This window comes from Lagopus muta, chromosome 4 (assembly GCF_023343835.1).
Source record: "Lagopus muta isolate bLagMut1 chromosome 4, bLagMut1 primary, whole genome shotgun sequence".
In the NCBI taxonomy this organism is placed as follows: Eukaryota; Metazoa; Chordata; class Aves; order Galliformes; family Phasianidae; genus Lagopus; species Lagopus muta.
In genome coordinates this window covers 60,124,053-60,151,590 of record NC_064436.1, presented here as the reverse complement: position 1 = coordinate 60,151,590, position 27,538 = coordinate 60,124,053, and the positions used below count along the sequence as shown (strand labels likewise).

Genomic DNA, 27,538 nt, shown 5'->3' with positions numbered 1-27,538 from the left:
GCCGAACGCCGCACAAGTTGCGGCCAGAAGGGGAACCCCCCGACCCTCTCGCTCCGCCCTTTGCACTCACGCTGCTGTTCTCGCCCGTCCAGTGCACCATCGCCTGGTTGTGAGACGCGTCCCCTTTGAGCACGAAGGAGGTGCTGAGGAGCGAGACCCGCTCCCGGCCCGCCGCCGCCGCCGCCGCCGGGGATGCCCTCCGGGAGCGGCCGCCCCCCTCCTCCGCCGCCGCCCCGCCGCCGCCCCGCCGCGCCTCGGACGGGCTGCGAGCCCCGCGGGTCAGGGCGCCGGGGCGCGGGCGGCCGCAGGGCTCGGCGCAGCGCGGCGCGGCGGCGGCGCCCAGCAGCAGCAGCAGCAGCAGCGGCAGGCGGGCGGCGGCGGGGGACACGCGTGGCCCGCCGTGCGCCATGGTGGCTCTCCGGCGTGGCAGTGACAGGCGGGGAGGTGGCGGGCAGGGAGACACCGCCGCGGAGGGCGGGGGCGGGGGAGGGTTGTAACCGGAGCGGGGCTCGCGCGGCAGCGGCGTGCGCGGGGCTGCGCGCCCAGCCGGGGCGGCGCCGCCATCTGCTGGCCCGCGCCGAAACGCCGCGCGGCGGGGATCCTCGGAGCGGGGCGCCGCGGCACCGGGACGCTGCGGGTCGGACCGCGGGTCGTCGTCCGGCGTACGGCGGGTCGTACGGGGGAACGCGTACTGCGTTGTACGGCGGGGCGCGCAGCGGATCGGGCGCTGGGACGCACGCCGGGACACACGCGCCGTCCCCGCAGTGAGCCACGCGTTGTGCTGTACAGCAGGTCGCACGCCGTGACGCTGGCCGTATTATGCGCCGAGTCACACATCGTGTTGCACATCGCGTTATAAATTGGGTTACAGACGGGGGGACGCGCTGTCACACATCGGGTCACACCGCAGGTCACGCGTCAGACCACACCGTGTCTGGTACTGCTGAGACCTCACCTGGAGCACTGCGTCGTGATGTGGAGTCCTCGGTGCAGAAGAGACGTGGAGCTGTTGGAGAGCATCCAGTGGAGGAACACAAGAATGATCGACAGGATGGAACATCTCTCCAACAAGGACAGACTGAGAGAGCTGGGGCAGTTCAGTCCGGAGAAGGCTCCAAGGTGACCTGAGAGTGGCCTTTCAATGTCTAAATGAGGGCTGTAAGAAAGAAGAGGACAGACTCTTTAGTGGGGTTTGTGGTGACAAAGGGGACATGGTTTCAAACTAAAAGAGGAGAGATTTAGACTGGATATAATGGGAAAAAAAAATTATAATGGTGGTGAGGCACTGGCACAGGTTGCCCAGGAAGTTGGATGCCCCATCCCTGGAGACAGTCAAGGTCAGGCTGGACAGGGCTATGAGCAATCTGATCAAGCTGTAGGTGTCCCTTTTCATTGCCAGGAGAGCTGGACTAAATGGCATTTAAGGATCCCTTCCAAATCAAATGATTCTGAGTCTATGGTTCTGTGTCACCCACCATGTTGCACACCAGGCTACACATGGTGTCACACACCAGGTCACAGGCAGGGGCACACATGGGGCTGCACACCAAGCTACAGCCATGCTGCCCACACCCTGTATTCCAGCTGCAAATGTGCAGGCATCATCAGCCCACATGTGAACACTCCCACTGGGCAGGTCTGCAGCACTTCCAGCCATCCCCACTACCTGCCTGTCACTGTAGGCCACCTGGCAAGCAGGCATGCCCAGCCAGGGCGGAGTTTGGCTGTGAGTCCTGAGAAGATGCAGCAGGAGAGTCAGGAGGGAGCTGTGTTAGGGGCCAGAAAACAAAACAAAACCTGTATCTACTCTTTTACCCATACCATTTACAGGCCTGGGATGCCTAGCATCACCTGGCCCCACTCACCAAAAGCTGCCACTGGGGCTCCTTAGGGGGCTGCACGCTAAACTCATTTCTGAAATATTTTATGTCTTATATATGAAGCAAGTATACTGTATATATACTATATATAAATATATGTCTTGATTTCTGGAGACAATATTGAAAGCTTAAAGGGCCTATATAGCTGTACAAAGCCACCTAACGGAATTTAAACACAAGCGTGAGGTGAGAATGGTCCTGGCATGCAGAACTCACAGAACAGAAAGCCATTCCTGCCGGGGTAGCATCTGCACATGGAGTGTGTCACCGTCCATGTTTTGCACCTCTGCACAGAGGGAATAAGGGAAAAATGCAATGCTGAGTTTCAGAAAGCCTGGACTTACCACAGTCATACCAACCGATAGAAGGGTGATCTGTACGTTACTAGGAAGTGAGCAATTTGGGTTCTGGCACCATCTCCCACGAAACCGTGAAGATTACTCAACATTTGTATAATAATCTCAAAATGCTCGGAATAGAAGGAAATCCCTACAGATTTAAACTGGCATACCACAGCTAATACGTCATCTGACAGTCAGATGGTCCTATGCTTATCAATTTTGCGTTCACACCACCGTGTTCAACAGGTGGGGAGAGCAGAGATGATAACATCCAGGTTGCCAAGGGTCGAGTTCCTTGCACCTGTCAATTACTGACATTTCCTACAATGAAACTGAAAAACAAAACCAAAAAGCAATCAGTCAATCTAGAGCTAATTGAACTCAATTTCTTACAGCCTTGCATCCTATGGATGCAAGGTCTGCTTGAGTATTTTCAGAATGTCTTTCCCATATATCTCAGTAGACCTAACAAATCCACTTGTCTGTCACCAGCTTGTGCAACCACAACACTTCCTATTTTTTCTGTGGCCTCCTCATTTGCCAGTTTAGCTGAAATTGTCTTACAGGTTGAGAAGATGTTGACCGAGGTGAAGGGAGAGAGACATTGATTGCCCACTGACAAAGAGAAACTAGGCAGGCCTTTTTCTTGCCGAATAAATTAAAAATCTCACCTGAAGGATGCTGAATCAAGGACAAATGGATGTAACTCCTATCTCTCTGCATGAACTGTGAGATTTGAGTACATGGGCATGAACCATTCAACTTACCACAGTGCTTGTCACTAACTGAATCCCTCTGTACCATGCTCTTCAGAGGTCAAGGAATAAATGGAAATGAAGGTAACCTCCCTTTTCTGTGCTTTAGAGAATCATATATATGACCAATGTATGGGCAATGTTAAGAAAATATTTACACCATCTGTGTTTATGCAACAGAGATTCTTAGGACACAGAGAACTGCAGCAACTAGTTAATGAGCTCTTAACCTGGCTGCCTGCTCAATGGTTTTTTGAGCTGTTTTGACATCAGACAGATCAATCCAATAAATAATGCATATTTAGTATACCAGTAATTCACAATGACAAAGTGTTGTAACTCTAGACTAGGGACATGGCACCAACAAGACCTGTTGCCCTGTATCACTACTGTATAGCTTATTAAGTACAGCTCAAAGTACCAGAATGGAGCCTGTTGGAAGAGAAGGCTGAGGTCTGCAAAACTGGAAAGGGAATTTCATGATATAAATCCCATTCCTTTCATTCCAAGTCCAGTAGGTAAATCCCCTCTTAACATTTATTTGTTTTGTTCAAGTTTAAGGATTCCTAAAACAAAAATCTTTCCAACATTTCTGCCACCTTTTATCTCTCCTATAAACCCTGACCCAGCAAATAGGCTCAGACAAACAGAAAGACAAATAGCCTTGTATCAGACACCTCTGAGCTCTTCTAATCCCAGAATGGAAATAGAAAAAGCTTGAAAAAGAATTAGTGCCTTGTAAATCTAAGACAAATTTCTTCCTGTTAATGGCAGAATTATTAGTGCTATGCTAATAAAGTCTGCTCAAATTTTTATTGACTGTCAGATTAGATTAAGATTAAGAGGACTTCATTTAACCACTTTATTTTTGCCAAGTTCATTTTTGATCAAACACTGAAAAGTACTACAAATGTCACAAGTCTTCTTGAGCAGAAACCAAGACACCATGCTAATCTTCCTGTCATTACTGGATGTAGGAAGTACTCGTGCAAATAAAAATATCAATAAATTTGTTGTATGTTTAAGGCAGCCTTTTAAACACAGTAGAGCAAGATGGCCTTGTAGGAATAACACAGTAGGAAATCACAGAATTACTCATGCAATCATGAGTATCATACATCAGATAGAAAATGACTGCCTGTTACAGTGACCTGCAGGGTTTTCAACAAAATGCTCATGCATGAAAAGAACTTTGTCTCACGTCTTATCAAAATGCCTGACTCCAGCACAGCCTTTTGCTCAGTCTGACCATGTTTTAAGCTATTAAATTAATAAATGGCAAAACTTTACTGCAGTATTACCCAACTATCAAAAAACCAAAAGCTTTCCTCTCTGTTAAATGGATATTAATGTGTATGATGCCATACCCTCACTTCCTTTATGCCAAACAGCAAACTTTTTATTTAGCAAGGCCTCTCAAGGTCCAAAATGATTTCTGTTTGTATTACTAAAATTACAGGAAAAAAAATCTTTCTACTGTAAAAAATACATATATATAAATACAGAAAAAATCCAGGTGTCTCTTTTAACACCTTCCTAAGCAACCGTTCCATTTGACAGAATGAAAAAATCAAGCCAGTGACAGACTGATTTTTTTCTCATTAATTCATTGCTTTGTCACTATCAGCTGCTATCTCAGATGCCCTCAGAAGAAAACCACCTTAGTAGCAATAAATGTTTGTTGATAGAAGGACAAAACTTTATGGGCATTTCTGAAGTTGAAAAAAAAAAATTAAAAATAAGAAACAAAAAAGTGAGTAGATGTGTTTGTTCTATGAAAGCCTGCCTAAGCTATAAAGTACACTTTCAATTATCCTATTCAAATTTGAACAATATAAGCAAGGATATCAATAATAATCAGAGATAATGCAATATAGTGAGTGCTGTGTTCAAGTGTGAGTACACTGACACAGACATAGGAGGGAAAAAAATGGAAGAACTGTAAGTGATTTGGGAGAAAGCTAAAGAGCTTATTATTTTAGCATTATTAAACTATCAAGCAGCACGTATGCAGAAAACCAACACAGCCAGCTGTCTTTAGATAGGCCAGTAGCCCTAAACAAGAAGTTGCTAGGGTAGGCCACAAACCTGATCTTTTGAGCATCTTCAGCTCTCCATTAACTCAGTGAAAGTGCTGGTGCTTATTACAAACCTCAGCACCTTGCAGGATTTTTCCTGGGAAGCAGGTAAATGTATACTACAATTTTCTCAAGCTCCAGCTTATAAACTGAAAGAAAAATGTTGTGGCTCACAAAACAGGTTGACAATTATTACAAGCTGTTTGAACCTCTAACATTTTATCTTCTGTTGGTTAAAAAACCTGACCTGAATAAATCTGCTCTGTATCTGGATCCTGAAATGGCGGTTTAATCTGAAATTAAAGCATATGGTGAAAAATGTTTTATGGTAGCTACCACAAGTCTGCAGCCTTCATAATTTCTCACTGACAATTAATGAGGTCTGAAAACATGAGAGAGTTGGATTAACTGTCTTCACCTTAAGAGCTCACAACAGAACAAGTAGAGCTTTTCCTTTCATGTGGCTAGCTAGACTGTGGGAATTGTTTTCATGGGATAGCTTTGCAATCATTGTGCTCCTTCAATCTCAAAATTTCATGAAGCTAACTTGAGAAAATATTGAAAGCTACAAAAGATTTGAGCATTTAGGTAAATAAGATATGGTGCTGAAGGAGGTAACTTTCAGGTTTACATTCAGCTTTGTGTATGTATGGGCATGCAGTTCCTTTCATCTTGGAAATACTGTTGATGTCTTACCAAACATTTACTTTCTTGTCTAATCTACAGTACTTTTACCTGTGTCATTAATCAGTTCCCTAATATGGTTGCATTTTTGAGAAAATGACATCAGAAATAAACAGGAAAAGAAATACTAAACTCAACTAAAGCCATTCTAAATCAGTCTCACAGTCTTTTGGAAAGGATCCTGGAAGACATCATTTTTCTTATAGGAGATCTTCTCATCTGGTAAATGCTCAGTGGAAAGTCAGGGAGACTTTCCCTGTATATACAGTCTATGTATGTGTGCACTGTATGTACAGTACATACAGGTTATGTACTGGGGCTACAGTACAATCCACTCAAACTCCTCATGGAAGGGGCTTAACTAAGAGTGCAAATAAGAGTAGGATCCAATTAATAGGGTTTGATCACCAGAGCCAATCCGTCATACTGCAAGCAATCAAGCTGTACTTGGTCAGGACTGGCTGCTGCCCATGTGCCTGTTTGAAGGGATGAGAAAGGGTTTCACTGTGCATTTTCAAGAAGTATGCTAAATTTTGTCTCCTGTCTGAGGTCTCCCAGTTATAGCAGAGGTTGGTTCAAAGCCAAACCATCAAAAAATGAGAGGTTTTTGTGTAAGACATTTTCTGAAATCATAGAAGATCCCACTACTTTCAGTCTGCAAAACAGATTCACCTGTAGTAGTACCAAGCTTCAGGAGCAGCTGGTTTAAATAATTAACAGATCAGCACATTAATTTTGCTTAGGTGATACTTTTTTTCTATGCTGGCTTATTCCACTTTGTATCTTTTTTCTTCCCCCTTTTTTCTGATCTAGATTTGTGTGGTTTAGAGGAATGCATAAAGATGAATCTTTCTCCTCCATGAAAAGCAAGTTACTGGCAGCATTGTAACACTGTGAAAATGTGTATTATTAGATGCCAGAGACCCTGAGGATCACACATTATAGAGTAGACCATTTTCCAAAAAAGCCATATGGGTAACAGTAAAAATTAAAGTAATAGAAACATAAAAGACAACTGGCGTCTCTCCTACAGGCTGTTTTTCCTGAAAAATGGAACAGCTGAAGGCAGATGTTTTGGATAAGTAAAAGGTTTTAGAATCAAAAGATGAAGAAATACAAAGAACTTCATGCTTTCCAAGACTCCTCTTATCAATTACATTTCTACATTTAAACATTGCTTTCCTTTAAATCGCTCTTGTTCTGCTTTTGAGTTGGGAAAACAACAATAACAAAAAATATTTCACAGCGTCTTAAAATCTCATTTTCTGCACCAAGTGAGATAGCTTATATGAAGAAAGCATACTTGTTTTCCCAAAGAATAGGTACCTTTTAGTATCATTCTATGAATATAAGATTACCTATCCTGACAAAAACAAATTAGTGCATAAATATCATGCTGTTTTGAATAGCACTATAGAAATTACACTATCAGTATCCCTTATAATCACACAAAATGAAAAAATATCCATTAAAAAATATTTATCTGTCTTTTTTTCTTCCCAGTGCAGTTATTTCCCCCCACCCCAAACAATTGCAGCCTACCCTGAAGTTCCCGTTGACGTAGAATTTTGAAATAGCTCACGTCTATGAAGATGCAGGTAGGTGTTTTCAATGCACTTGGCTCCTAACTTCCACAAACACCAATGGGCAGCTAAAAGCCCAAATGTTTAAAAAAAAATGAATTTGCCTTTAGAAATCTAGCATAAGATGCTGTTTTATTTTTGTTTATCAAAGAGCAAGGAAGTTTGGGAAACACGTGTTTCCCAATGATATTCTTGCTGTATCATTCACCTAAAAACTGTGAATAAGTACCATATGAGAGGTAAATAAGAGCAAATGTCTATCTATAGGAAGCAGTAAAGCTTTCTGCTTACACAACAGCTGAAAGAGCTGTAAGATGTTTGCTAGTCTTCATGCTTCTAAAGAAAGACAGAAAACTAAGAATAAATAAGTAAAGAAAAAAATCCTCTGGCATCAAGAAAGAAGAATACAAAGAAGGTGAAGTCAAGAATTTCACTTCAGTGTTAGAATCTTTAAGGCAATCTCATGACTTTTTACCTTCAGTTTCTCTCTGGCAGTGCTACAGCAGAAAGGTCTTGCACAGTTTTCTCATCGTCTTCTTCCTTCTCCTGTCTGACTGAGCTTCTGAGAGCTTTTGGTGGTTATTGCACTACAGGATCTGAGCTGACTTCCAGATTTGAAATTATATTGTGGAAATATATTTAAGAATGAAAAGAGACCTTAACTAGAATATTTGTTCTTCCATCCTTATTTGGCAACACAGTAACCTAATCTATAGAACGTTGGACCACAAATGTGGGGAATATGGGCATTAAAACTAACAAAACAAATCTGCTTTGAGGTCACAAGAAACCATTCTAAAACTGAATTTGTATCCCCAGAACTGTAACATTTGACAAAAAAAAAAAAAAAAAAAAAAACCACAACCAAAAGCCAACTACTTCAATCTATATTTTAATGAGGAATCTACTTCTAAATTACCATTTTTCAATCCTATTTCATGTATGATTCTGAGTCCAACCCCACAAAAGCAGTACATTTATTTACCTACTAACATACATAAAACAAACAAAATAATAATAATAAATAAATCTAAGCAAATAGAATTTTCTCCCAGAAAAACTTTAAGAAAAATACAGCAAGGCCACAGATTTCCTTCTGCTATTGTAAAGATTCTGCAGTTTTAGTCTGCTGTAATTACATAAATTCATCCATCAATACACATAACTATGCTAAGTCTTACTCAAGAAAAGCCATTAAAAATACCTGAATGGCACAGCAAAGATAGCACTCCCTGACAAACAAACATTCCTTCCATAGCTATTTTTATAAGCACTAAAACACCTATACCATACTGTCAAAAATTACTTTTTCCCATGAATTTTAAAACAGTTTCATGTGGCAAAAATAATCACCCTTTGTGCCTATAGTGCAGTGTTTATGTGTTTTCCCTTGTTCAGCTTTCAACCCAGGAATAAATCACTGCTTCTGCAATTTTCCAGCAGTGCTCTTGTAGCTCTAGCCTGCGTGGAACTGCATTACAGGACACAAATCTTCTGTTTTGGGGAGAAAGAAAAATAAAAGACTTCTCCTGGGGTCTCTGTTGTCAACAGAAAAAATAGGAGTGAAGACACGCAGTTGTAGTTGGCTTGATGCAACATTTTTCTCATCCTTACGTTATTCCTATTAGTCTATCCTCAAGGCACCTTCATTTCCTAGGTTCTCCACTTTAGCTGTATTAGTAGCTCTTCCTAAGGATGCGAGTATTGTTATGAATGGGGTGCATACCTCATCTTTTTTTATACTGGTTAACTGAGTCACCTTCCATCTCCAAAATGCTAATTCTTTGTGAATCTCTGCAATATTGCACATGGCCCCTGGACTTCATTAGTTCAATCAGTCAGTAGTCAGCAGAGCAGCATTCGATACAGTGCTTATCTCTGCAGGGTTATAAATTATGGAAAATATGTTGAATACATTACTGACTTCACAGTGACAAAGAAGAGCAATATAGGAAGGTCCTCGGCCATGGCTCACAAATCAGCAAAGCCCGCATGCAGACATTTAATTTAAATCATGACGATGGAGTCCCTGACTCCACGGGGAATCTTCTGTATCCCTTGAAACAAAATATTTTGGCAAATTTTTAAAAAGAGTTAAGATGGAAAACATCCTGACTTCACGTCCATAGCATTCACTAAGCATTAGCATTTCAAAAGAGAATGATTAACTCTGTAGTATTATTTCCCACATGAATGATATTCCAGTACAGGCTGTCATATTTGTCATTTGGGATGTATATTTCCAGCTTACTCTAAAGGCTTATCCATGCTCTCACTGCTAACCTAGGTTGGAAACCAATTTCCAGCGCAGTTAAATCAAACGGCTACTTAGTAATCTGAGGGCTGGAACTTTTTGGTCTGTAGGTTTTGCAGGGCTGGAGCCTTGGAAAGACCTGGATTCCAGGAATGTCATCAGGCCAACAGACCAACTAAATTAAAAGGCATTGCTGCGGAGGCTATACAGAGTATGCTGATCTATGGCATGTCATGCAACGCCACAGAGCTAAAGCTGCTCCTTCTGGTCACTAAACAGTCACCAGAGAATAAAAGTAGCCTGTGGCCATTCAGAATTTAACTACAAGTTAAGTACCTTTGACATACACCAAATTTAATGATGTCTTAACAGCAGCTGCCATTCACTTATTTCTTCTCTATTATAAATATTTGTTTCTGAACCCACGACATCCTTATAACAAAGCTGAGGAAGTGTGAGATAGATGAGTGGATAGCGAGGTGGGTTGAAAACTGGCTGACTGGCAGAGCGCAGAGGGTCGTTGTTGGAGGTGCAGAGTCTGGTTGGAGGCCTGTAACCAGCGGTGTTCCTCAGGGGTCTGTGCTGGGTCCGGTCTTGTTCAACATCTTCATCAATGACCTTGATGAGGGGATAGTGGCCACCCTCAGCAAGTTTGCTGATGATACGAAGTTGGGAGGATTGGCTGACACGCCTGAAGGCCGTGCTGCCATTCAGCAAGAGCTGGACAGGCTGGAGAGCTGGGCAGAAAAAAAACTGGATGAGGTTTAACAAAAGCAAGTGTAGAGTCTTGCATCTGGGGAGGAATAATTGCATGCACCAGTACAGGATGGGGGATGAGCTGCTGGAGGGGAGCTCTGCGGAAAGGGACCTGGGTGTCCTGGTGGATGACAGGTTGGCCATGAGCCAGCAGTGTGCCCTTGTGGCCAAGAGGGCCAATGGCATCCTGGGGTGCATTAAAAAGAGCGTGGCCAGCAGGTCGAGGGAGGTGATCCTCCCCCTCTACTCTGCCCTGGTGAGGCCTCATCTGGAGTACTGAGTCCAGTTCTGGGCTCCCCAGTACAAAAAAGACAGGGATCTCTTGGAAAGAGTCCAGCGGAGGGCCACAAAGATGGTGAAGGGCCTGGAGCATCTCTGCTATGAAGAAAGGCTGAGTGAACTGGGTCTGTTCAGCCTTGAGAAAAGGAGACTGAGAGGGGACCTGATCCAGGTCTATAAATATCTAAGGTGTGGGGGGCAGAATGGCGAGGCCGGACTCTTTTCAGTGGTGAGTGGAGACAGGACAAGGGGAAACGGCCGGAAACTGCAGCATAGGAAGTTCTGCACAAACTTCTTTACAGTGAGGGTGACGGAGCACTGGAACAGGCTGCCCAGGGAGGTGGTGGAGTCTCCTTCTCTGGAGATGTTCAAGACCTGCCTGGATGCCGACCTGTGCGACCTGGTATAGGGAACCTGCTTTGGCAGGGGGGTTGGACTCGATGATCTCTGGAGGTCCCTTCCAACCCCTACAATTCTGTGATTCTGTGTAATCTTCAATACACTTACTACCATTTAGACAAGCCATGACAACAGTGTTCTTTTTAGGTGGATGTATGCCTTAAATGAGCTTAAGTCTTAGAAAATGGGACCCAGTTAGAGTCATACTGCAAGTTGCATTTCCTAATTGAGTTTTAGTTTGGTTCCATTATTTCCAGATCCAAATAGACTACAAATAGGTTCATTCTTTCTCTCCATTATGTTCATTACATTACATATCTGCCCATGTTCCTCATCATCATCTTGTAGCTGTGATTTCTCCAGAGTTTACACATGAAGCCAGGCTCACTGCTACTGTTAAAACAGATAACCAAATCAACTTTGAAAAAGTTCAGCCCTGCCTTCCCCAGATATGTCTCTGCAGTGCTGGGATCACAGCATTGTCTCCTTCCTGAATCCCTTGTCTTTGAATCCCTGACTTTTCTTCACACAGGATTTATCAGTTATGAATGTTCTGGACCACTTCTGATCTCTTTGACCTCTGGAAGTCACGTATTAAGTATCTGTGTATCATTATATGTTATAAGAAGATCCTGCTGCTTGGCAAAGAGCTATTTTATTCTGGACTATTATATTCATAAATGCAGTGCAGCAATCAGTGTTCCAAGGTTTTCCTACAAAAAGTGAGATTACTGCATCTAGATTTTGCATCTGAAGAAACAAATCCATGCAAATTATAAATGATGCATCTATAACAACACTGGAATCAGTAGAGTAACACCACCTGTTCTTCTGAGTGCTAAGCAAAAATTCTGAACCTACTATACTATAAAAACAGTGCAGAAGGAAAGCAGGTGGAAATATTTAAATCTTTCTCTTAAATAAACAAGAATGGAGATATTTGCAAAGATTTTAAATGGAAGTTAATGTCTGTGAAAAACAATATAATGAAATATTGCCAACAGACAACCATTAAGAATGAGATAAGAACATCATCATTAACTCCATACCAGTCTACTGAGACAAGACCAAAATTTGCAGGTAGTCAAATGCCTCCTACAAGCTAATGTTCTGATGAGCATGAGAAAATCACATCAACTCCTGCACAGTACATATGCTTTAAACTTTTTGGAATAGCATCTGCTTCTTTTATATATGTATGCATGTCTCAGCAGTGTTTGGGCAGGGAGTACTTTGACAATAATAGTACTATAGAAAAGCTTTTGTTGGCTATATTTATTTGCCAAATATGTGCAGGTGTGAGAAGCAGAAAAGTTTGGCTCTTAATATCAAAACATTTCTCATTTGCACACCTGCACTTCTGGCTGCAGACCAGAATGCTGAGAGCCTGGAAGTGGCATTGCTGCACAATTAATATTAATGTTTTAACATTTACTAGCACTGTGCATTGACTGAGCTAATCATAACCAAATAATGTGTAGCACTGTCCAACCAGCTAAAAATATAGCCAATTCCATCAATTTTTTATCCCTTTGAAGTCTGAACAGAGTTAGCTGTTCCAAATACCACATGTGTTGAGAAGCTTAGGCTTTGGTCACAGACCAAGCACAGCTGTAGCGCTGACCAGGACAGAAAAGGCATTCGTCTGCCGTGCTGTCTGAACATCCTTCCTTCCAAATCCTCAAGGAACCACATTGGAAGAGATTCTTAAAAACAGCCTTCTCCTCAATCATCATTTCAACAGAGCATCTGCTGTTTCATTGTATTCAACGGCAGCCAGATCATCCACACACAAAACCTATAATCCCCCCAAGGATTCCCTTGTGGTGCACACATGATGTACGGATTCAGTCAGGATGTTTTGTCGTTATGGATCAACCGTTGTAGCAGGCTTTCTTTTTGAGCATTTGTGTTATCAGTAAAGAAACCTGTGAGCACACATCTACTTCTAGGAAAGCACTGCAAACAGCATACTTGGTGAGCGTTCCATACAAGAACTGAAATTGCCTCTCTGCTACCTTATAAAGAATTTCTCAAAGAACTGTCATTAGGTGTGCCATTTTAAGAACTCTTTAAACACAGACTAGAATTCAACAGCTAAAAATTAAATGTTCTCCTCCAAGTTGTATTTTCATTAATTTTGATAGGATGTGCTATCTTTTTCAAGACAGGATTTCCTTCCATGCTTATTATGGAGGATTCACACATTTGTGAATGGCTCCTAGATAACCAGGACACCAGCCAAAATAGTCCCTACTAGTAGCTATCAGACCAGTATGCAATTTTTTTTTTAAAGTAAACAACCATAGACAGAAGAATGGCAGCTACACCATTTTGCCACTGACCCAAGTTCCCTGATCACAGAGGCGAGTAGGTCACCACAGGCTGCAGCCCAAGCGTGACACACAAATATTAGGGATGGCTGTGGGAACGGGGAAAGGAACCTTAAAATGGAAGCTAATACAGCAGCAAGATCTCATTTTTACCAACTGAGAATGTGGCTAGAAGTAGAAGGTCCAAGTGCAGAAAGAAATACAAGGGTGAGGTACCATGGTAACTTCCCTAAGCTGAAGTGACGACACATAGACACATAGTCACTCTGGTGACTGCAAATACTTGTGCAAGTTTTAAGGATAAGCAGAACAACACTCTGTTGAGAATGGTTTAGGAGCAGCTGCTTGTGGTTTGAAGCCACGAGGTTCACCAGATGACTGTTACCAGACAGACCTTGTGTGATCTTATCTCATATCAAAACTGCACAAATGGGAATTCAGCCCTCGGCTGCATAGATTCCATGCATCCAGAGCAACAACACTTAGTAAAATCTTAGTTCTCTTCCTGGATCCCTTTTAACCAGGCATTCATTTTATCCCTTTCAAGTTACAACCCTTTATGTATACATTAGTTTTCTGGTCAATTTACATAGAATTTTTTTTCCAAAGGTCTTCTATGGGGTAAGCTTATGTTATCGCTTAGTTTTCCAGTCACTCTGCTTGCCAGCTTCTTTACCCTCCATTACCTTGTCTGATAGAATTTAGATTGCTGTTGCAGTATCTACTTCACTGAACCATTTAAAATTCATTCTTAAGCACTCCTGTATTATTTCTATAGCAATTTTCATTTATTATTCTCCAAAACCCTCATGTGTTGTACTTACAGGTCTAAGATAAAACTTCATCTTAAGATGCTAAAATAATAATAATGATGATAATAATTAAAGAAAAAATGGATAAAAGAATATCTCAGGTAGAAGTTTGTTAGCAGTAGAATATCTTGTACCTTTCTTTTAATGCAATTCATTGATCTATCCATAATAACTTTCTCTCATGTCATAGGTACAGAAGACTTCCTCTGCATAAAACCATGAATACAACACAGTGACCAAGAGCACTTGTTATTAACCTTACAGCATATTTAGTTTTCTTATTGGTATTTGTATTTAAAAAAAAAAAATTGAATTGCAACTACAGTAAAGTCTTTACATAAACGTGGGGTTGAAACACAAGAACATCACTTCCATATTCTTGCTCATATGGCATATCACAGGTTTGGTTCTGCCTAATACAAACACAAGGACTACTCTTCCCACACCAGATTTCAGTAGTGCAGATCTCAGGAACAGACTCAGATCTATGTCTACTTTTAGCGCCATTGTGACTGCCTCCAGGTTTCACAGCTCACTGCTCTGCTCCATTTCCCTTGTCAGAGTCCCTTATCACTTTTAACTGATACAGTAATCTCTTGGGAACTGAGATTACCTTTTCTGCCATGTTTGTATGCCACTTGACAAAATGAGCTCCCATCACATTACACACTTTAATGATGATTTCTAGAAAAAAAGAATTCTAGAAAAATAATAAAAGTGAAAATAATGTATAAGTGGAAGATCCGGAATGAGGAGCAGGGACTGAAAGAAGAATATTGTGCTCTAGGAATACGAAAGGAGTTGGAGAAGCTAGATAAAAGCGTGGAGAAGGAGAGCCTATATAAGCTGGGAATGGCCTATATGAGCTGGGAGCATCTCTGCATATGAAACATGGGGAGCAGTAGTTTCATCATGCAAGCCAACTGTTCGTGAGACAAGGAAGTGAAAGGACTAAAAGAAGTACTGATTAAAGAGTTTATCTGCTCCAGAGCCTATCACCCACTGGAGAGAATTTGGCCCTTTAGGAGCACTGAAACACATTAAGATCAAGAAAGGGTGATAACAACAAAGTGGTAAGGTCTCATGTTCCTGGACGAATTGCACCATTGATTAAAGCCATTGCAGCAGAGGCTTTTGGTCTTGCAAATGGCATGTAAAGGTACTCAAACATTCTCTTTCCCCCAGAATCTCATTTACAAAAATTGGAAACAGATGCAAAGACAGTTTTCATTATTGCATAAAATGAAGGTGTCTTGAGATTTTGAGATTACCATTCAGAGTACTGATCTTCCCAGCTCAGAAAAGATGTGAGAGACTCAGAAGGAAATTAGCAACAGTAATGATTGGACATATGACGATACCTGCATGAGAAGAAGCTAGTCAGATACTTGGGCTTGAGATGACTGAAGAGTATTACAGTATATTTAAATGAAATAATTGGTAGGGACAAAGTAGCTCATGAATTCAGGATGCAGATGATCTAAAACTTAGAAACTGAAACACTTCTTCGCATGATTAAATTCCATGTGAGATGCTGTGGAAATCAGAACTGTAAAGAGACACTAGAGAGAGGTAATGGTGCATCAAGGCTTTTAAGCATTGTGGCACGAATGAAATATCCAGGTCTGAAGTCCCTAAGTTCCCATTTATAGAAAGGTTGGATGGTACCAGGGAAAGATTATTCTGTACTTTCTCTGTTTCTTTTACTTTTCCCTAAACATCTGCCACCGATATCAAGACTACTCATTTCTATCTCCTTGCTCTGTTTGTAACACCATTTTAACATCTTTAAGACAAAGTAGTTCAATTATAAAAGGAGACAGCAACTATAAAAGGCAGCAAGAACACTCTTCTATTTCTACAAAGCTACACTCAGATAGGGAGCAACATTGACAGTACAGCAACACAGGCATGTGATATTCAATTATTTACTATTATTGCCATTTTCCACTGCTTTCAGATGGCATTCTCAAACTAGCTGGAGAAGTAACAGAACTATGTCCTATTCCCATTAATTTCATGAAACAGAATTTGCTTGCATTAAGCAAGTCAGCCACATAAATATATGTGCCTCAAAAATTCAATGCAAAAGCATTAAGCTTAGTTTAAACCTCCCCCCTAGTGAATATGTTATGTCAGTGAAGGAAATGATGCAAGATTACTGAGTTGAAAGAATTCATCATGTACTCCAGATTTAAGGAAATGAAATGATTTAGAGTCTCAGAAATTGCAAGAATAGATTCAAGTATGTATTTTGAATAAATAGAATTACAGACTTGATGGCATAAACAGAACTGCTGAAGAAAGCAGCTATCTCTGCTGGATACATTATTGTTAGTTACTCAATATTTTCAGCAACGATTTTGGCTAAAATGTATTAAATAATAAAGCAAATCATGCTTCTTCTTTTTTTTTTTTTTTTTTTTTTTTTTTCTTTTAAAGAAAGAGATGAAGAGGATGCACAGTCAAGTTTCATGAATTATTGTTCTGGTGATCTAAGTTTAGTCAGGTCATTAAGCAGAAATAGAAGGAAAAGCCCCAAACCTACCCAGGACAGCTTTCAAATTTCAGTCAGACAAAGACTGAAGTTGTAAAGATTAAGAACACAGGATCAATATGGCTCTATCTCCTGGAAGGAGACTGTATTAAATATTTACAGTCTGAAAGCATCCTGATGTACCTGATTTCTGAAAAATGGATCAAACATTGGACCTTAGTGTTCTTGGAGTACATGAGAGGTGATAAGCACATGACTCCTAGGGAGTCTGAAAAACCTGTCTTGAGCTCCTGCAACAGAAACATATATATAAGTATATACGTTAATTAGAATTTTCAACTACTGTTTAGTGAGTCCCTCTATTTAAAAGCAAGTTCTTCTATGACTACTAGAATTAAATAAACCTCATATTCAGTATGGATTGACACTGATGCAAAACTGTTCCAAAACCAGCAGCTTACACTCCTGTCACTAACCAACTTGTTCTTGCAAAACTGCCGTTCAAGTAATGTAAACACGACTACTGTATGTATTTAAATCTGGCTGTGTTGTTTCCATAGGAGAGCATGTTGTTATTATTCACTGTTATTACATTGTCACTCCAACAAAATTCTTCATGTTGCTCTGAGATCAAAGAAAGCTTAAAGCTCATTGGTACACGTACCTGCATAAACACATCATTGTTTGGATAAACAGAATAGATAACAGCTGCAGAAAGATTGAATGAGAGGAAGAAAAAGGTGTTCCTAACAGCTCAGTGTCTGACTCTAAAGGAGGGAGCTCCTTGTCATTGACAGACTGGTTGTGGTAGGGCAGAGTACAGCACGTGCCTCTTTTCTTTCTCCTTACACTTCACTAAGGCAGATAGATCCATTACTGTGGGTGTGGGAGAGCAGTGAGTCCACTAGGAGTAGCACTGACAACTGTCAGATGATACAGAAGCAGTCATTCATCAACACCTCTTCTTGCATTTCAAGACTGAATCTGGTACTGACTTTCTTCTTATGTCTGTAGCATTCCCTTGTCCTTTCACATCACAGAATAAAATCTAATTATTTTCAGCAGTTTTAAAATCAAAAAGGCAATTTTTGTCTCAAGGGTAGCTACCGAAATCAAAAGCAATGTTATTGGAGGTACACTAGATCCATGTAGGAAAGAGAGTGGAAATAAAGCTCTGTTAACACCTTGGGAACAAAAGGATAATCTTTGCCTCACATTCCAAGATACAGAAAAGAAAAAAGTAATAAATAACATACACAACAGGAAAACTGCTAATCCACTGAAATGAAAGAAAACATTTACACAGAATCACAGAATCACAGAATCACCCGGGTTGGAAGGGACCCCAAGGATCATGTAGTTCCAACCCCCCTGCCTAGCAGGGCCACCAAACATACACATTCAGATCAGGTTGCCCAGGACCCCGTCCAACCTGGCCTTAAACACGTCCAAGGACGGGGCATCCACAACCTCCCTGGGCAGCCCGTTCCAGGGCCTAACCACTCTCCTAGTAAAGAACTTCCCCCTAACATCCAACCTAAATCTTCCCTCCTTCAACTTAAAACCATTTCCCCTAGTCCTGCTGTTGTCAGCCCTTTTGAAGAGTTTACTCCCCTCCTGGGTGTAGGTTCCCTTCAGGTATTGATAGGCTGCAATGAGGTCACCCCGCAGCCTTCTCTTCTCCAGGCTGAACAAGCCCAACTCCCTCAGCCTGTCCTCATAGGGGAGGTGCTCCAGCCCCCTGATCATCTTAGTCGCCCTCCTCTGGACCCTTTCCAAAATCTCAATGTCTTTCTTGTACTGAGGGCTCCACACCTGGACACAGTACTCCAGGTGGGGCCTCACAAGAGCCGAGTAGAGAGGGACAATCACCTCCCTGTCCCTGCTGGCCACCCCTCTCCTGATGGAGCCCAGGATCCCATTTGCCTTTCGAAGTTTTAGAAGTTTTTCTATAAAGTTCAGAAGGACGTTATTTTAAAATCCTTGTTCTTCAACTAAAGGAAGAGTAAATTCTTTATTTTATAACCACAATAGAAGACTTAGTAGACAAAAATAATTTCCTCATGTGATTCTGTTTTGTGCTTGTAAAAATACTGATAAATCCTGAGTTCCAAGCACAATATATAAGCAGAGGCAAGTAGTCTGAAAAGATGAAAGCTACTCAAGTGCTGCAACTTGTTGGTCTTGCACAGAAATCCATAGAGCAATGAGAACACTATGATCAGTTAGACAGGATGAGGACATATTGAACAGTAACAAGACTGAATTAGGATTTTTAAGACTACTGCTGGAAACTCTGGCTGCTTCATGTACAGGACAGCGAGCCAATCTAAAGATGAACTTGTAGCTAACAAGTCAAACAAAGCCATAATAGCTGGCAGATATTACACCAGCTGCATAAACCATGCAAGGAATAAGAAACGTTGAAAAAGGGCTGCATTTTGCTTATTTAGTATTTTTGGGCACTTAGCTTTGCATAATTAAGATGAATGGAATACATGAAGTTAAGAAAAATCAAGGAGCAGATCTCAGTCTGCATGAGGGCTGTCAATAAAGCCAGGTTCTTCTATACATTCGAAGCAGAAGACTGGGACAAAAGAATGAAACCAACACCTCCAGAATTGAACTCCAGCCACATTGGAGCAGAAGCAACTGCTTCATCCATTTATTTTATTTATTTATTTATTTTTATCATTACCCACCTGTGCCACAATATCTAGAAGAACAGAGCTAACCTTTAACTGGTAGATTTCTATACCTACGCTGGCAAAAAACACGCTCTGATATATGCATGTGTATATTCTACAGATACGATGGACATACGATATGATGGACGTTATTTTGGAAATGTAAATGCTTCTCCAATTCTTCCTTGTCAACTTCAGCCTTAGGCTGTCAAGGCCTTCCTGTCTGTGTTATGCAGCATTAAACTCAAAATTCCTGGTTTTTCTTCAGGTGCTCTGAACAAGAAAGCTGTTGTTAATAACAGTGATTAGTGACAAGTTTTACACAGCTCCAGGACCAAGACAGAGTAATGTCCATGTAGTGTCATAAGCCTACAGTGAGTCTTACATGGACCTTAAGGATTAATGCTGAGCTTGTAATATCTGATGATCCCTAGCAAGAACTGTCACAATAGGTTGACTCGTGCCATAGGTGAAGATTTTTTTTTATTTATTTTTTTTTTATTAATTACATAAAATAAGTAGAAAACTCACAAATCTGTCACTGCTCTGCTCTTGATATTTCTGGAGGAATAAATACTTTTTCCACTACGCAAAGTGCTGTTTAGATAAAAATCTGTGCCATTAATAGGATTTCAGATATATTCTAGGCAAATACATTTTTGTCTTGTTCCAGCACCTAATACAAATGCACATAAATCAATCTACCATGCCTGCAATTAATATAATTTAAAATTATAGGTACGATCTATTACTTTGCCGCTTCATGTTTAATTTCAGCTTGTATATTCATGCTAATTGCAGTTGATGAAGCTATAACCCTCGGGCATAGGTGCCTCCTAATTAGGATGCATTATTAATGTTGGATGCTTTGGCCGCGACACAAGACACCAGCACATCTTTTGACCGAGCTTGGTTAGGTGATTGAAGGAATACTATAACATGGTTGAGACCCTGACCTAAGGAGCAAATGACGCTTTGGAGAATGCTGCTGACTGGTGTAAAACAAAATGATTTCCCTGCCTTTCCCCAGCACTTATTTAGAATGGATAACACAGAACGAGCAGCAGCAGCAGCTTTTTTACTCTGCCCCACTCAGAGACACCAGCACAGGTGTCTCTTCATGCCAGTCTTCACCTTTTGGTGAAGATTTCCTACAAACACGCCAACTGTGAAAAAAATGTCTTTTCACATAAGAGCCGAGATGGTATCACCATAAACTCCATTCAGTGAAGAGACACTTTTTGGTCCCCACTGTATCAAATAACTGTCCTGGAACAGAAAGACATTGCATGCTTTCACCGGTCCTCTCTGCAGTCTCAACACATAAGGATTTTAATCCAAACAGAGCTCACTTTACATTAATCCAGTCTGAATTGCTCAGTCACTGATAAATTCTAAATTAATTTGTGAAAGAGACAGGAGCACTGGTGTAAACAGATGAAATACAAAAGCTTTGGATCAACACACAACTGCAAATAAAGAGGCAAACAATACATTAGGATTACAAGAAAAGGAGGGAAAAAGATATCTTGAGATGCTCAGCCTTTTTTTCTGTAAAGGCATGATACAGAAAAGAATAAAAATGATGTTAGTATGCCATTTTATTACAACTGTTAGTATGTCTTCAGCTGAAATAGTGCATTTAGTTCTGCACATCCTGCTGTGAGTACTAATGGAGGAAAGTAAGTGCCTCAGTAAGATGCCAAAAAGGAGACATGGGATAGAGGTATGTATAAAATTTTCAGTGCTATAGCTGCAAATGGTCATGGTTCTGGTATACTTAATGAAGTAGGGAAGGTGACAGAAATATGTGAAGTAATCAAATTGTCACATTAACATCTGAAATGTGCCACTATAAGGCATTAAAAACAGGACTTAAAAGTTTACGTCAACAGGAAGAACAATCAAGTTATATAGCAGGAATACAAACATTTCTTCCAGGTGAGACACTAAATGTCGTATTAGGGTGGGTTACTCACAGACAGCCATTACAAAAATGCCAGCCCCAGAGAAAGGCCACTGTGTGATGATCCAGCAAAAAAAAAAAGATCTTAAACCTTACTTTGCAACAGGACATTGTCAAACCCAGCATTCAGGGCCAGATGTGCAGTGTTTTGACCTAACTCACAATTCTCATGTTCATTTGCTGCATTGTTCACTAATCAGATACTTCATTTTACTTCACTTAGCTCAGGGCATTATTCATCTTCAGTTATGTGGCAGAAGATAACATGCAGTATCAGCAATTTTATCTTTTTTTACCCACTGTTAAGCAGTAGGAGGTACAGAATTGCATCGTTCTCTTAAAGGGATTATATGATTAAACCACCTGCAAGGGCAGGGGATGAGATTTGCTGGTGAACTAGGAACCTTCTGGCCCTAAATTACTGAATACATATGAATACATATCGTACTGCAAAAGGAAAGTATGTCTAGACTTTTACATTAGAACTAGAATTGCAATTCAAGCAAATTAACATCAGTTCTGCCTGAATACCAATCAATTTGATTCTGCATGCAAAGCATCAGTACAGAGGGAACTCTCTACCTTCGTGTCTGAGCCCAGAAAAAACGATGCAGTGATGCTTGACAGAGTCTGAGCCACTGGCAAGACATCTGTGCTTATTAAAAGCAACAAAATATGAAATTCATATTAATTTTTTGTTTGATCAGAATTTGAATTTCATATTAGTTATGTTTGTTCAGATTTAGAAGCATCTGTCATCTGAAACCACCAATCAATATTTTATTCATCACAAACTATTCAAATCTATGGGGAAACAACCTGAGGAAACAACACAGAATTTAAAAGAGTTACAGATACAAACAGAGCTCAGCCTTTTCAGCCTCAATTAACGGGCTTCTGAGGGGTTTTGTTGTTTCTGCATTAAGTTCATATCCAAAGGTAAACTGCTTTTGTTGGCTCAATTTCCTCATGGCGGTCATTTTGCTGTTATTCACTCATAGCTACAAATACAGAGAGCAGCATTACCCACTGTCAGAATGAAGAACCTGAAAGTGCCAACGACATTCCTAGCCAGAGACGCCGCACTGCTGAACAAGGCATTGAAATAAAAGTGAGCTGCAGAGTAAGCCAGCATTTCAACTGCTGAACAAGTGTCAGCACTGAGCAATTAAAGAAAACATCATCAGTTTCCTTCTGCAGAATATTCCTATTTCCCAACTTATCACAGAAATTTTTATTTTGAATATTGAGACTGTAAAAAAAAAAAAAAAGTACATAATGTTAAGCCATGGGATGAAATCACTGATAACCCATTTTCAGCTTCTGGAAACTCCAAAGATTTTAGTGATAATATGAGTTACCAAGAAAAGAACTTTAAGCAATGTTTAATTTTGTTTTGTAATTAATTAATTCATAAATTTTCATTAGTTGTGTACACAGTTATTTTCTCTTTTCTAACCAAAGTAAATTTAATTTTTTTTTTTTATTTGAGTCATTTCTCTCAAATTAGGCTTAAAATCCTAATTAACCTCAAATACATAACAAAGCATTTGAAGCTATTTCATAAGTTAAATAAAAACCCTCAATCTGCTCCACACAAGGGGAAAAACATTTGTCACCTCAAATTCTCTGCTCAAAAATATGTATTTCATAAAGAAGGCTACACTCAGCCACTTAGCAAACAAATCTGATCATCTCTTTTAGCTGTTGGCTCCAAGTTTTTAATTACTAGATCTGTTCCTTCTATTCTACCAACAATTAGAGAGAGAAAAGCAAGATTTTCTGCCTTTTCAGTACAGGTCAGTTTCTCAGCTTGTAATCAAATAAATACTGAGCTGAACTGTTTGAAAAGGCCCAGGTAAGGGAGCATGTTTTCTGACTGCAGAGAAAGACTCATCCTAGATTAGAGCCTCAGCAACCTATCATTTCAAACAAAGTTAATGTAGTGGTTTGACCCATGAAAATATTGACAACAAATTAATGAACTCCCAGTGTATAAAAATGACTAGAAGTATTTTTATTTTTTTTTACTAAGGGCTTAGGATATACTCATATTCTGAAGTATTTTGAAAATACACATTTTTATAAGAATAAAGAATGGTTAATTTCAATTTTTAAAATAATTTTTAATCACCTGCTTTTTACTCTACTTTAACATTACAATTAATTTTAATAAATATATCATCAGAATTATTTGTTCATTGCCACAGGGGCCAAGAAAGAGGAAGAAACAAATACAAAAACCCCAAGTCTTAGTTATGAGTAGTCACATAAAATCCACACAAAGGTTTATGTACTGACATTAAGATCAATACTGATCTCATCATTTTAACTTCATTCCAATGAAGTCAATTTAAGCGTGAAGACCTAACGGAGACAGAAAGCTTTGTATTTTTCAAATGTATCAGCAGCTCCTGATAAACCCTTGGTCTGATTTTCAAAATACCAGCTTTTCTCATCCATATTGCTTCTAGGGGGTGGAGGTGGGCTCCTTAGTACTGCTGTGCAAATGTATTCTTATCTAGTATGAAAACACTAAATCAAAAAAAGTGTTCCTTGATGTTTTTTTTTGCAGGAGTGGTCTTAGTGAATTATCCAGATGCCCCAGGGCCCAGAGTGCACAGATCCAGGTGGATGGCAGCCTCAGAAATGTATTTCCCCTGAAAAGCAGTACAGATTTAATTCACCAGAGGGTGGTTTGGCACTGAAAAGGGCTCCCCAGGAAAGTGGTCACGGCACTGAGCCTTCTAGAGGTTCAAGAAGCATCTGTACAATGCTCAGACATAAGGTCTGATTTTTGGATGGTTCTGTGTGGAGCCAGGAGCTGGACTCGATGATCCTCATGGGTCCCTTTGTGCTTAGGACTTTCTATGATTCTGTGATGAACAAGTGTGCATCCATTGTGCCTTCCCAAAATGCAGCTGTTATCAAGAGAACCTTCCTCTTCCTGCACTTTGTGCAACGCTGACTTGCACTAAGAAGCACCAGCCCTCTGGCACTTAGAAGCAATCCTGACATCAGCAAGCTCCTGGGATAGCCACTGGGTTATTCTGCCATCTGAGGAGCTTTCACCTTTCTCACAGCACAAGATAATAAACATAAATACATTTCTGGGGCTGCACAATGTCCACTGTTGGATCTTCTGGGAGGCAGAAACAGAAGATACTCCATTCAGAAAGAAAGCAATGAGCTGTGTGTAAATTAGTAAGAGGAGAAAAAAAAAGAAAAAAAAAAGAGAGGTCTGAACCAGGTTCAGCAAACGGAGATTGCACCACATTCAGTACTGATAAATACAGAGTTTTGAGGTGTGAGCTGTCCCAGAAAAGAAGAAAGGAACAAGTTTCAAGGAGTTGAGGAGTGGTCAGCAACAGGAAATGTCACACGTAAATGCCCTGTAGGCCTTTGTATAGCACTAGGAACACTTTCTGCATGCTTCACAAACTGTCAGAAGTTTATAAGCCTTTTCTTGGCACCTGATTCATGCATGGGAACTTCATGGTGCTGAGGGTAATTTATGGTTTCAGTCCACAAGATTACAGACTAGGGCAAGTTTGGTACATACTTGCAGTGGATCTCCTGGTTTAGCTACCTCTTAAAGCAATTGTAGCTCATCCAAACTGCAAGTGCTTGGTGCAAATAAATATGCAGCAAGTGGTACTAGCTGAGAGATCTGCCTCAGAAAGAGTAACTGGCTTCAAAATGGGCCACCACTGTATCCACCAAATGACACATCTCTGGGCCTTCCTCCACCCACACTACCAGGTGGGAGGATGTCACAGCACAGGAGGAAGAGGGTGAGCACTGCTTTATGTGTGACATCACACAGTCTCAGTTTCACAAGCTGAGAGATGGGAGCCCCAAACATTGGGGTACACGTGCCTCATTCAGGGCAGGTAACATCCATTCTGGCACTTCCCAAACAGATATTTTCTGGAAGGCATTAATAGTGTTTGTGTGCGACAGAATGCATTTTCATATTTCCACAGTAGCATGAGGATAGTAATCTAAGAAAAATTCTCTTTTCTTAGATATATAGGCAGATGGGGGAGTACAAGTAAGACAATATTGATTGGCACAATAAGGTGAATGGTGCAGAGCGTAAACCAAAAACACAAAATGTAGGCTACACTTGCAGTGAAGTTCCATTTATAAATATTTTATAAAAGGTTAAATGACAACATGTTAGAAAGATTGTATAAGATTTATGTATTACAGTTGACAGTATCATTAGGTTTAATGGACAGTTAAAAGCAGTGATTATAAGCAACCTATTGGACTGTAATTGCTGATCTGCCTTTTAATCAAATATCTATTAAGACTTTTATTAACCCTCTGTATGACCCTCGCTATAAATTCCCATCATGGTAAATATTCCTGGATTTTGGTCTATCCACTTGACAATTTCCCTGGATTAGAAAACCCATTTTAGTCAGTGTTTGTAATTAAGAGTAGTCAATACACTATGTTATGCCACCAGAGGAAAACTTCAGTTTACCACAGTTCTCTGCAATAGTTAAGCTCTTGGCCACGTGGGAAGACAGCACTGCTTAAAGAAAGCATGTTTCAAAGCAGTTCAAAATTAATTCCTTCTTTCTGCTATTATGGGTTATAATGGCCTCTTCCTTTTGGTATGTTCCTCGTGGGATAAACGGAGTCAGTACCAGCAAATGAAATGCTACAATTAAACTAAATGCAGTAAGCTTCAGCAGGCACAACTCCTGATCCTGCAAGATGCCAAGTACTCTCAAGTCAAGATCAAGTACTTAGAGCTCTACTACAAAAGAAACAAGCATAAAAAACAGAGTACTAAACTCATTATACACAACAGGCATCTCTTCCCTTACCTACACGATACTACCAAATCACTTAAATGGTCAATTACCCAGGACATCACTGCAATATCAATTTCCATCTTTGACTCCCATTGTCCTACAAAAATCAATGACTATGCCATCGGTGCGTATTGGCTTTCCTATAAGTACTTTGGCACTCCCATTTCCCAAAACCGCTGAAGCCAGTAATTGATATTACAGTCTGTTCTTTATAGGATGCTTAATAACAAAATATGTTTTTAACAAGCCTAGTCATACTCCATTGTTTTAGTTATTTTTTCATAAAATCTAGTAATAAGGGAACTACTGAAGATAACTCCATGGTTCACATTCAAAGCAATGTCTGTTTTACCTGGCATTGCCAAAGAACAGCTTTTCACTTTTATGACACCATTCCCACATGGATTTCAAAGCATTTTACAAACACCAATAAAATCCTGTTGGAGTGTGCCCAGACGAGGACCACAAAAATGATCCAAGGGATGGAACACCCCTGTGAACACTGTGAACACCCCTGCTATGAAGACGGGCTGAAAGAGCTGGGGCTGTTCAGCCTGGAGAAGAGAAAGTTCTGAGGTGATCTGAGGGTGGCCTTTAAATGTCTACAGTGGAGCTACAGGAAAGAAGGAGACAAACACCTTAGCCAAGGTCAGTTGTGACAGAACAAGGGGAAATGGTTTCAAGCTTAAAGAGGATAGACTTAGGTTAGATATAAAGAAAAAGTCCTTTACAGTGATGGTGTTGAGGCACTGGCACATCACATGGGCTGCCCAGAGATGTGGTGAACACCTCATCCCTGGAAACTTTCAAGGTGAGGATGGATCAGACCCTGAGCAACCTGATGGAGCTGCATGTGTTGCTGTTCATTGCAGGGGAGTTGAACTAGAAGATCTTTAAAGATCCCTTCCAACTCTAAGGATTCTATGATTCTATCATCCCCTATTTGTTAATCTAATGCTGGAGATACAGAAATCTCAAGTTAAAATATGGAATGAGATACTGGTTAACAGAATCAATCTGAAAGCCCCTGAACCCACAAAGTGTTTAGCCTTGTGATAAGTCCTATTGAAATTAGACCATTTGTAAGAACCAGGAGTAGGGAGATATCCTTGTACAGTGTGCGTACACCAAGGACACTAAGGTTAGTGTCTGTTCTCAAATCCAATCTTCATCAGTGTAAACATCACTGAACTAGAAAGATAGAGATGTAAAGTACCAGAATTATAATTTTATGGGGAAAAAAATTACTCAGCCTTTTCTGTGCTACAAGGCAATTAATTAGTCCTATATCCTCCCAGGAAAACTACAGAATCCTTAAGGACACAGAAATGTTAAAGTCTTATACAGCTTGAAATCACTGTACCTTGAGGAATCTTTCTGGCTTTTAACATTTTCATAGAAT

The 27,538-nt window shown here is 40.5% G+C and overlaps 1 protein-coding gene across 6 annotated transcripts in view; it reads right to left on the bottom strand.

Annotated features, from left to right (window-relative positions):
• The window catches only part of SORCS2 (sortilin related VPS10 domain containing receptor 2), a 581,186-nt gene that overhangs the window by 531,205 nt on the left and 22,443 nt on the right, over positions 1 to 27,538 (bottom strand). For all 6 annotated transcript variants that reach the window (XM_048942849.1, XM_048942847.1, XM_048942852.1 and 3 more), the window contains one exon: positions 956 to 1,156. In XM_048942849.1, coding sequence (XP_048798806.1) covers positions 956 to 1,060 — 105 coding nt within the window. In that variant the 5' untranslated portion in view covers positions 1,061 to 1,156. The remainder of the gene's footprint in view (positions 1 to 955; positions 1,157 to 27,538) is intronic.